This window comes from Callorhinus ursinus, unplaced genomic scaffold (genome assembly GCF_003265705.2).
Source record: "Callorhinus ursinus isolate GAN/ISIS: 27379988/994484 unplaced genomic scaffold, GSC_fseal_2.0 scaffold18, whole genome shotgun sequence".
NCBI lineage: Eukaryota > Metazoa > Chordata > Mammalia > Carnivora > Otariidae > Callorhinus > Callorhinus ursinus.
Genome location: NW_027397080.1, coordinates 13663169 through 13674604, shown reverse-complemented (window position 1 = coordinate 13674604; position 11436 = coordinate 13663169). Strand labels below are relative to the sequence as shown.

The 11436-nt window shown below is 61.3% G+C and overlaps 1 protein-coding gene across 1 annotated transcript in view; it reads right to left on the bottom strand.

The window, feature by feature from the left end:
- Positions 1-6: 6 nt before the first annotated feature.
- SDC3 (syndecan 3) overlaps positions 7-11436 on the bottom strand; it is a 33978-nt gene continuing 22548 nt past the window's right edge. The window contains exons 2-5 of the mRNA XM_073903600.1: positions 5407-5524; positions 3154-3767; positions 1241-1532; positions 7-399 (exon numbers count right to left, since the gene is read on the bottom strand). Of these exons, the coding sequence (XP_073759701.1) occupies positions 233-399; positions 1241-1532; positions 3154-3767; positions 5407-5524 (1191 nt within the window). The 3' untranslated portion in view covers positions 7-232. The remainder of the gene's footprint in view (positions 400-1240; positions 1533-3153; positions 3768-5406; positions 5525-11436) is intronic.

Below are 11436 nucleotides of genomic sequence, written 5' to 3'. Positions count from 1 at the left end.
GGGGAGATAAGAGATGAGCTCCTAAGGGCACAGCAGAGGGCAGATGGCAGCGCCCCCGTCCTCAGGCAAGGTCTGTGTGAGGCTGGCAGTCTGGGCAGACCTTGGGAGGGCGGGCAGAGATGAACTGGGGCCAGGCTCCCTTCCAGGCCCAGTCCCAGGCCAGGGCTGGCGAGGCCGGGCCAGGGGCTAGGCAGAGGGGTGATGCTGAGCTACGGGAGGCACTGTGGCTCCGCTAGGCGTAGAACTCCTCCTGCTTGTCAGGCTTCTGGTACGTGACGCTCGCCTGCTTGGGCTCCTCCAGTGTGTAGCTTCCCTCATCCTTCTTCTTCATGCGGTAGATGAGTAACGTGACCAGGAAGGCAGCAAACAGGGCGCCCACCACCCCACCTACAATCACAGCTGTGGGAGAAGAAGGCAGAGGTCACGGGCTAAAGACAGGGCGGGACAAGCTTAGAGCCTGGGCAGGGGACTGAGAGTCTTGAATCTGAGGCAGGGGGGTGGAGTGAAGTCAACTCGAACACCCCCAGCCCTGGCCGTCCTTCACAGCCCCTCGCCAGGGCCTGGCTCCCTTCTGGGTGCCTGACACACACTCACAGAAGCCCACACACACTCTAAGGGAGTGTACGATGCCACCAGTCGGAAGACACCCCGACGTTTCATAGACATTAGAAAAGCAAAAAACTGTGCCTGAGAAACTACAACACATCCCAACTATGGAAGGGCCTAGCACTTACTTAAAAAAGAGTTAACTTATGAGCAGATGTGCAGTGAGGACGGGTGAAGTGCAAAATGACCATCCCCATTCTACAGATGAGGAAAAGGGAGGCTGGAGAGCTGAAGGACCTGCCTGAGGCCACACTGCTCCTGAGTGGGGAGCAGGGTCTGGACCACGAGTCCAGAGACTCTTCGGGAGAGGCAGCCAACGCAGGTCCTCAGGGCATCAAGGCTGGGGGCAGGTCAAGCCAAAGGATGCGGTCAGAGATTAGGGTCCAGGGGCTGAGGTCCCAGAAGGGTTGCCCAGCATGGCCCGGGGAAGCAGGTGTCAGTGTCACACCCTGGGACAGGGGAAGGTCAGAGGAGGAACCAGAGGGCAGGTCTGGGTGTTGAGGCCCCAGCTTTCCCTCCTAGGAAACGAGGCTCCTAGAAACCCACGCCCTGACCTCTTCTTGGGTTCCCAGAGGTCAAACTGAGGCCCGATCAGCTGCCTCACTCCGGGCTCCTCCCGGGCCCCAAGCCTCACCTACGAGCACCTCCTTCCGCTCCAGGATGCTTTTCTGAGGCAGCTGAGCAGCCGAGCTGCCTGAGTCGATGGCATTGTCCAGGAGGCCGGGGCCTGGGCGTGCACCCTTGGGCAGCGTCCCAGGTGGAGGTGACGGCTTGGCTGCAGCCCCGCCCACGGCCACCACCTCATTGGCTGTGTCTGGCTGTGTGGTCTCCTCCTCTGGCAGCTCAAAGTCCCCGCTGGGCCCCCCGCTCACGGGCACCTCGGGCTCATCCCGGATCGTGGTCAGGATGGACTCCGGAGTTGGGGTCTGTGGGGAGGGTGGCATGAGCCCAGGGGCCAGGCCTGCGTGCACCTCTTGCCATGGGGCAGCCCGTCCCCCTTGCCCCCCACCTAACCCCCCTTCCCCAATGGGTCTGACCCTTAGGAAGCACTTGCTACGTGTCAGGCACGGTGCTAAAACACATGACAGGCATTTGACCCTCACGACGTCCCCAGGAAGGAGGAATCATTGCCCCTGACTTACAGAGCTGGTAAGAGGCCGAGAGAGGTGAAGCGACTTGCCAAGGACACACAGCTAGGAAGTGGTGGAGGCAGGACCAGAATCCCAATCTCTCCAGCTCCTGAGGCTGTGTCTTTGACCACCACACTACCCTGCCTCTCCTCCCCGGGCCCCGTCCTGTCCCCAGCCCGCCTCTGTGCCCTCTCTCTAGCCGCCTTAGTGATCATCCTTGGGAGACTGCTGCCAGATTGCTGGCTGGGGGCTGCTCGATGCAGCCTGGTCCGCCGTCCACGCACCTGAGGCAGACGGGAGTCCCTCGGCCTGGGGGTCACTCCAAGAGCACACCCGCAGAGCATCACGCCCCCTGGGGGTGTGTCCAGGAGGCCAGCCCGGGAGCTCCCACCGCGTGGATGGGGGCCCAGGGCTTGGATGCTGGGCCTGGCGTCGGGCTCTCCATACCCTTCCCACCTGGCCGACAGCCATGAGACACCAGGCGGCCCCGGCGGCTCAGGGGAGCTGAGGGCAGGGCCTGCATCCGGCCGGGGCTGGCCCTGACCTGCAGCAGCTCCGCCCCGACGGCCCTCATCCGTGAGGCAGGCGGCAAGGGGCTTCTGTACCCCAATCAGTGCTGCCACCTGCCCCCCTCGCCCCGCATGCCCAGCAGGGACCCGGCTGCTTCTCCCATTTCCTTGATCCCATGCATCCCCGGCCTCCCTGACATCTTCACCCTCTTCCCTTCAACCCTCCACCCCTCACCCCTACACACACACGCGCGCGCGCGTGCCCCTGGCCGCTGGAGCCAACTGACCCGCCGTCGCCAGCCAAGCCGCCTCTGTCGCAGGACGAAGAGGCAGCGCCACCCCAAGCAGCGGGTGCGGGCTGAGGGATGGCATGCTCCCCCGCCCCGCCCCCAGCCCGGGCAGGAGGCCGCACGCGTGAGCTGCGGGTTCTCCTCTCCCGCGGCCTCCCTCTCAGTCCCCTTCAGACTCACAATGATGGCGACGGGGGTAACAATGGCAGTAGGGAAACTTCCGGTTGGCTTACTGCTGCCAGGCACTGTTTCAGGCACTGGACAATTCCCACCCCACTACGGTTCACCTCCTATGATTTCCTCCTCTTCGCAGACGAGGGAATGGATGTCCAGCGAGGACCAGTGACTTCCCGAGGTCCCGAGCCTCGCAAGGGGCAGAACTCCACGCCACGGTGCCCACCTCCCGAGCCCCTGGCCCGCCCCCGCCGCCACGCTTCACCCACTCCCTTCCCCATCCGCACCTTGTCCCAGCACCCTGGCCTCCCTTCCACCCCCGGCCGCCCCGACCTCTGTCCTCAGCCCGGGCCTCACTCCCAGCCCCGGTCCTCGGGCCCTCCTGCCTGGCTGCATCGTCCCTCACCCAGGCCCCGACCCACCCTCCTCTCCCCACCTGCTCACCTGAGCCACCTCTGTGGGTCCAGGGGCAGTGGTCCCCAGGGGCAAGGTGCTCTTCTCGGGGACGTCAGCCTCCTGGGTGGTGGCTGGCCTGGGAAGGGCCCTTGGCCTGGAGGTAGCTGTGCTGACCATCCTGGGTGTTGGGGCCTCTGTGTCCAAGACAGCCACTGTGGTGGGAGGTGAGGGCGCTGCTGGGGTGGTGGCCCGGGCCGTGGCTGCCGTGGTCAATGGAAGAGGCAGAAGCCTCTGCACGCCGGTGGTCCTTGTGACGGAGGGGGTGGCCGTGGAAGGGGGGGCCGCGGGGAGGCTGGGGGCGGCAGTGGCCACCGTGGCAGGCACCGTGGCCACAGTCAGGGCCTCCGCAGTCGTGGCGGCCGTGGTAGCCGTGGGAGTGGAGATGGTGGTGGCTCTCTGGCTGGGCTCTCCTGGGACCTCTGTCACCACGGGGGGGCTGGTGGCCGGCTCTGGGGTGGGGTGCTCAGAGGGGAGCTCTTCCAACGGGATGCCCACAGGCTGGATGTCCATGGTGGGCAGCACTGCAGGTGTGGTCGCCACTGCCATGGCTACATCCGGGCTGAACCGCATGGCTGTCTCAATGCCCGACTCCTGCTCGAAGTCTGAGGGGGCGGGGGAGAGGAGAGAGCTAGGGAGCTGGGTGATCATGCGGGGCATGAGGGCCCCAGGTAAGGAATGGCCATCAAGATGGGGGGGCTCCCAACCCTCACTCTGCACAATTTTCCCAGGACAAAATGAGGGAAAGAAGGAAGGTAAAGCCTGGCCAAAGGTTACCAGTCGGCTGGTGGCTGGTGGATGTTCCCTAAGTGCTCTCTGCTTAGCCAAAATTTCTTCTGGGGGGGGCACCTCTTCCAGGAAGTCTTCTGTGATTATTCCAGACCACACCGCCTGGACCTTCTGGCAGGTTGAACCCAGGAAGTGTCAACTAAAGCCCCACAGGGTTTTTAGCCCTTGCTAAAGGCTGGGGGCAAGCAGGGGAGTGGCATTCTGGGAGAAGTCAGACCTGGGTACCTCCTACCATGAGCACGTGGTGGCAGGCACATTCAGAGCTCCCCGCAGAGTCACAGGCCACAGGGAGACAGCAAGGCGGGGAAGGAGCCCTTCCTACAGGGGAATGCTGGAGCAGCCTGGCTGCCTCTGAGCCAGGACACAGGAAGGGGCCCGGGAGGAGATGAGAGCCGGAGAGAGAGAAGGGGCGCCTGACCAGGCAGAGACAGGAGGGGTGGCAAGCAGCCAAGAAGGTTCAGGAGGAGAGACATGACCCAGCAGAGATGGATTTCACGAAGATTAACTTGCAAGAGGCTTACATGGAGTAAGCTAAAGCAGGGAGACTCGAGGCAGGGGACCATGGGAGGCCAGGGCTGTGGCACGCAATCTCCTACCGTCCCATCAGACCATCCTGTCCCCTCCTTGGGCCCAATCTCAGCACAGACCCAATGTGGGGCTCAAACTCACAAGCCCCGGATCAAGAGTCGCCTACTCTACTGACTGAGCCAGCCAGGCGCCCTGAGCACTCAGCCCTTTTCACTACCGTTTTTCGAGCTCCTTCTCTGTTGTAGACCCTGACGTCTTGTGCTGAAGCCTTCCAGAGGCTCTAAGAAGACATATTTGGTCTCATCATTCCCAAGTGAGAATACAGGGCCTCAGAGAGAGGGAGTGGCTGAAGGAGGTATAGCTGTTAGGTGGCAAAGCCGGGATTCAAACTCAGGGCACCTCCCTCACTTTGCACCACTCTGCTGGCCTTTCCCAGGGCCAGGCTGTCCCAGGCACAGTGGAGGCAGCTGCCCCTTTCCATGGCTCCCGGAACCTGCCCTGGGCTACCGCTGATTGGACAGGAGGGGGCCCCCTGACCCAAGCTGAGTCAGCCAAATGATCTCACTGAGGATATGCCACTCAACCCAGACGTGGCTACTAAGTCCCTGCAAGAAGTCAGGGCAGTACTGTCCCCTGGGTTACCGAGGAGTGTTGTGTTCCCTGCCGGGGGCAGGAAGTCGGCAGGGAGACACGAGCAGGGCTCACAGAGACAGAACCATGGGGAGCAGGGGGTCCCGAGCTCTGAGGTCTCAAAGCCCTGGTTCCAGCCCCAGGAGGGTGGTCTGCCCTTCCGGTGCTCGTGGTCCAGGAGCCTCCCTTGCCTGACCTCCCCCTCCCCGCACCCCACCGTGGAAGCGAGCCTGCGTGGGCCCCTGGGGGCAGACAGGATTGCCCACACACAGGGGAGAGGAGAGGCGAGGTACTTACAGCCTGAGCCCGACCCTGAGTAGAGGTCATCCAGCTCGTCATCGGGGAAGGAGTCGTCATCCCCAGAGCCCTCGAGATCCACGGGCCTCTCGAAGTTCTCGCTGCGCCAGCGCTGAGCCTGGGGAGGGCAGAGTCGGGCACAGAGCTCAGCACCTGGGGCCAGCAGCCTGGATGGGCCCAGAGGGACAACAGACACGCTCATGGGCCAAGTGGCAATGAGGGACAGCATCAGGTATGGCCACCACGTGGGCAAACAGAGCCAGGGCGGGACTGATTATGACTTCCCACCCACCCGGGGGCCAGGGCAGCAGCCTCATCTTCCTGCCTAATGGCCACCACTGCAGACCAGACCACTCCCTCACGCCCTGATCAGAACTGCTAGGTGCCAGAGCTGGGCTTAGAGCCAGAATGCTGGCTTTGAGTCTGGCCTCCAGCACTTAACTGCATGTGTGACCTAGAGTGAATTACTAAGTCTCTCCCTGCCTGTTTACTCATTACCCATAAGCAAAGAGTGCCTGCCTTCTCGGGGTGCCGTGAGCACACAGTGGGCTAACATGGGTGTGAGCACGCAGTGGGGCTAACTGTGGGTGTGAGCACGCAGTGGGCTGACGTGGGTGTGCGCACGCAGTGGGCTGACGTGGCTGTGAGCACGCAGTGGGGTGACGTGGGTGTGCGCACGCAGTGGGGCTAACGTGGGTGTGCGCACGTAGTGGGCTGACGTGGCTGTGAGCACGCAGTGGGGTGACGTGGGTGTGCGCACGCAGTGGGGCTAATGTGGGTGTGCGCACGCAGTGGGGCTAATGTGGGTGTGCGCACGCAGTGGGCTGACGTGGCTGTGAGCACGCAGTGGGCTGACGTGGGTGTGTGCATGCAGTGGGGTAACATGGCTGTGAGCACGCAGTGGGCTAACACGCGTGCAGTGCCGAGCACCTGTTGCATACAGGTTAGCGTGACCCTCAGTGTGGCCACTGTCATCAGACCCACCCTCAAAGTGCCTGTCACAGACAAGAGCCCACCCAGTCCTCAAGAACAGAGGCGGGGCCCCCATTCCCCAGAGGAGGGAGCTGAGGCCCACACAGCGGCCCCCGGTCACCAGACAGCACATGACGCAATGAGATTCAGACCCTGCCCGGGACCCGAAGTTTCCGACCCCGCAATCCCAAAGGCTCTGTGTAGTTAGTCCCATCAGACAGACACGGGGTTTGGGGAGATTTGGGGCTTTCAGAGGGAAGTACCTTGGGTAAGAGTGGCTGGGGGCGGGGGGTGAAGGGAGAGTAGGGAGTGTAGGCTCAAGCCCTGGCCCTGGGTCTTCCCCAAAACAGGAAGTTGGCCCACCTCCCCACAAAGCATCTTAATGCCTGAGTTAGCTGAGGGCCTGAAGGCTGTTTCCACTTCAACAGGGTCAGAAGGGGTAAGAGTGGCTTCTCAAGGGTCCAGCTCACCTGGCCTAAGACTCCTCCTGGAGCTGGGGCTGTCCCTCCCCACGGCAATCCTGCAGTGAGAGCCAGCACAAAGGCAAGCAAGGCAGGAGGGCACCCTCACCCCCAGGGGCAGGCTTGGCCCCACCCCCCTGCCACACCTTTGACCCTGGCTCCAGGCTGGGCCAAGCCAATCCCTGCCCCTGAGAGCTTTCCCAAGCAAAGGGAGATGGACGCCTGGGGCCCAGATCTGGAGGACTAGCACCTGGGGCTGAAACAAGCGAAGAGAGAGAAAGACATCTCCAGCAGAGGGAAGGGAGTAAGCACAGGCTCCGAGGTGGGGAGGTGCAACCTGGGCTCTCACCCAGGGTCCCTCTGCACCCTTCCACTTGCTGGGTTCCAGCCCCGCTGGCGGCTCTCTGTTCCTGGAATCCGATCTCTCTTGTCACTCATGCTGTTCCCTCCACCCAGAACACTCTTCCTTCTCAGCCCCGTACCCTCCAACTTTTGCCCGGCCGACCTTGACGGCCCCTGTCACTTCTGCCGAGAAGCCCCCCTGCTCTGATCTTTCAGAGGATCCTGTGCTTCTGAATGCGCACCTATCACCGCTGCTTGCATGTGTCCCCACTCGGTGACTGCCCACCCCACCGAACTACACCTTGAAGGATGGAGGCAGGACCTTGCCTGGCACATAGTAGGTATTCAGGAAGTATCTATTAAGGAACAGTTGAGCTGGAAGATGGGACTAATTCCTGGGGCAGGGACGGAGTAGGGGCAGGCTGGAGCTGCAGCCGGGGAAGCCCCATCACGGGAGGCTCTCGGTGACCTGCCGACAACTTCATCCTGGAAATGGGTTACTTTTCATCCTGACCACACGTCAGAAGATGGTGAGCGCTGATCTGAGGAAAGGTCCAAACATCCGCACCGTCTGCCCGATGTGGGGAACCACAAAAGGTGTGTGAGCAGGAGGGGGGCCCGGGTCAGTGCTGCATGCGGCGCTCAGCCTCTCACAATCCCACCCACCCGACAGGCCCCCTTCTGGGGTTCATACACAGCTAGGGTGAGGCCCCTAAACCTGGCTTCCTGCCTCAGCCCCGACCACCTGCTCCACAGCCCTACGCAGGCCAGCCAGGGCAAAAGGCCAGGGCAGCGAGCCAGGAGATTCCCCCTGTCCCTCCACCCTACCCGTTACCCGCCCCCCCCACACACACACACCAAGTAATGAATTAATCAGTATTTACTTGCTACCAGTGAGTCATGGAGCGGAACAATGAGTGTAATTGCTCCCGTGACTAATTGCTGGGTCTTTCTCGGTTTTAGACATTCCAGGAGCTCACAGCGGCTCTCATCCAACTTGCCCCCGCCCCCATCTCTGCCCCCACTACCCGGAAGAGCAAATCCCAGGACCCCAGACGAGGGAGAGGGAAGGCTCCCTGCACCACCAGCCAAGCTGGAGTCCCTTGGAGACGTTCTGTGCAATTCTCAGGCAAGCAGCCAGGAGCCAGAGATGGGCAATTCCTGCTCAGGGCCACACAGCAGGATAGGGACTGAGCAGGGACCAGTGATCAGACTCCCATTTGTGGGCGACGTCACCTTCACGGTGTTTCCATCCTTCCAGAAAGGCCAGGGAGTAGCTGAGAGACCTCTAGCTGGGAGGAGGGGTTCTAAGAAGTCTGAGGTCCCTGGGGACCCCCAAACTGGAGTAAATGTGGGAGCCAAAACAGGGAATCCACATGATTCCTCAGTGGCCCCTGCCATACAACAGCCCCTAACGATCAGCTCCCGGCAGGGCCTCCACGAATGCAAAGACCCCCCCCCAAAGCCACAGACTCTTGAAATGACACGTCCAGAGACAGAGAAAGAACATACAGAGACACACCCTGATACACAGGCACCTCAAGGCAGCCAGAGAGAGGCATCTTCTGTTGGCATGCCTTTGGGTACAAACAGGTGCATGCACGGGGAGGGGGGCAGGCACAGGGTGGGGGCGCACACTGTGCAGCTCTGAGGCTCAGAGACAAGCATGGAGCCTCCTGTGAACCCAACAGCCTCCACTCAGGTAGCTCTCACCTAGATACTATTCATCCCTAGCTCAGTAGCCATCGACATGACAACCGTTACCATGGCGACCATCTCCTCCATGCTAAGGACCAGGAGCTCCAGCTCCCCACAGAGATGTGGTGGGGGCAGGAGAGGGAAAGATCATGGAAGAACAGAGAGGATGCGGGGGGAGGGGGCAGAGACGCAGGGCAGAGGGAAGCCAGGGGTCAGAGGGGCACAGGGGGGATGGGGCAGGAGCAGCGCAGGGAGGACTCTGAGGGAGAGAAAGCAGAGAAGGCGAGAGTGGGAGGCAGAGGGAGAGAACTCTCTCACATCTTAATTTAGCCTCATGCTCATCAGACAAAGCTGGGGAAGGGGCCACCTCAGTGATTTTCCAAACCTGCATCCAAGAGAACATCCTTTCTGAATAATAAGCGGCCTCCAGATGAGATGGAAGGAGGGATGGTCAACAGCCTAGTCACCCCTGAACTCCCCCCCCCCCCGCCGCCGGGAAGCTTAACCTGTGGGGGGGGGGCTGGGGGTACAGGATGCCATCTTGCCCAGCCCTCCCCCCAAAGCCAGCTGAGGGCCAGCCTGACCCCTCCCTGGGCCAGCTGGGGGGCAGGGGCTCAGCGGGGCCTCCCAGGAACACTGCAGGGGTGCTGGGGGTTGCAGCTCCCAGGGGACCAAGAGGAGCCAAGAGGAGAGATGGGGGCAGGGAAAGCCTCCTAAGTCACAAAGTGCCAGAGGAGGATGATGACAACAGCCTTCGCCTTCGACCCCCAAACGACCTCTCTATTTGCATAATTCCATGCATAATTAGCATAATTATCCAAGCCATTCCTTAAAGGAGCACTGAATCTGAAGGCCCCAGGACCCTGTGGCCTGCCCCTGCCCCTCACTGCGCCCCCCCCCCAGGGAAACTCACAACCCCCCCCCCCAGTTTGATAAACCCATCCACATGCCTAACACCCCCACACACTGCAGCAAGCAGGCAGTCCAGGCCGCATCCCCACGCACGCACACCCCGCTGTGCCCCAGAGACACGCAGGTATACACAGACCCCAGCACACACAATCCTGAGCAACGTTCACTGGCCCCAACCTGCGTGCCACCTCAGCTCATAGACAACACACCCCACACAGGCTTCAGCATAATCTAACCACACAGTGGCTCCCACCTCACCCAGGGCACACGCCAACCCATCCCCACGCCCAAGCATGTTCCCTAAATCACACATCCCTGCACACATTCCCCACGGCAGGGCCACAGACCTCACGGGCTGTACATGACCTCCGCTCTCGCTCGCGTGTCCCACACCCACCACACCGACGGGAGGTGCAAGCAGCCAGCAGGCCCGCCGCGGAAGCCCCTGACTCTCCTGCTTCCTGCCACCGCCCATCCCAGGAGCCCAACCGGAGGCCCCCGGAGCAGCTGGGGAAGGTCTGCACTCCCCAACCCACGGCTCAGCCTCCACCTGTGCCCCACAGCCCCACTCCCTCCCTGTGTGGCCTCAGCTCGGAACCTCCCACCGCTGTCCAGAACCCCCCCATCCAGCCCTCCACACACACCAATGTCCGGGCACTGTCCCCACACCCTAGCGCACAGCAAACACACCTTGTGCTCCCAGACCCCACTCCAGCCATGTGCTCCGAAGAGGACCCACTGCATCATCCTATGCCCCACTCCCAGATGCCCACCAGCAGGCCCCTAACACCTGCAACCCTCAGTCTCCTACACACACACACACACACACACACACACGCACACGCACACGCATGCACCATGCATGTTTTCCTCGTGGGTACAAACACACACACACAGCACTGGGGAGAGACATGGCCCCCTTCCCAGGGCTACCACACCCCTGCCATTTTTCCTCGACGCCACCCCATCTTGACCCACAGCTTCCCCCAAAGAGGCACCAGAGGCTCCCATGGCGATCAGAGGGTGCCCCTCACCACGACTCACGCCCACCCAATCCTCTCCAGAATCTTAGAGCAGCTAGGCAGGGTGAGGGACCCAAATCAGGTGGACTTCGGGGATGTCTCCGCACATCTGCAGCCACTCGCTCCGAGTGCAGGGTGTGCATTCAGGGAGAAAGCCAGGGAGGCTCCTACCCAGACCAGGAGAAGTCTGGGGTCACTCGTGCCCAGCTCCTATCACCTGCCCGTCCCTATCGCGAGCCTTCTCTGAGCAATAGGATAGCATAGAGGTTAAGCCAGAATGGATCAGCACCTCCCTTACTACTCGGAGGATACCAGGCAAGTCTCTGAATCTCTCACCTCAGCTTTCTCATCTGTAAAATGGGGGCGCTGATAATAGTGTGTAGCTCCTACAGTTGCTATGAGCATCAAATAGTATCATACAGGTAACGGACTGAGCACAGGACACAACACGCAGAGCTGAATAAATCAACACAGCTGCAATTATTGTTAATTATATGCTAATCTTTCTGTTATCCTTCCCGAAGATTTTATGTCCTTTAAGCCTTACCATCCTCATGGTGGAAAACAGAATCAGGATGATTACACCCACGCTACAGACAAGGCTACTAATGCCCAGAGAGGTT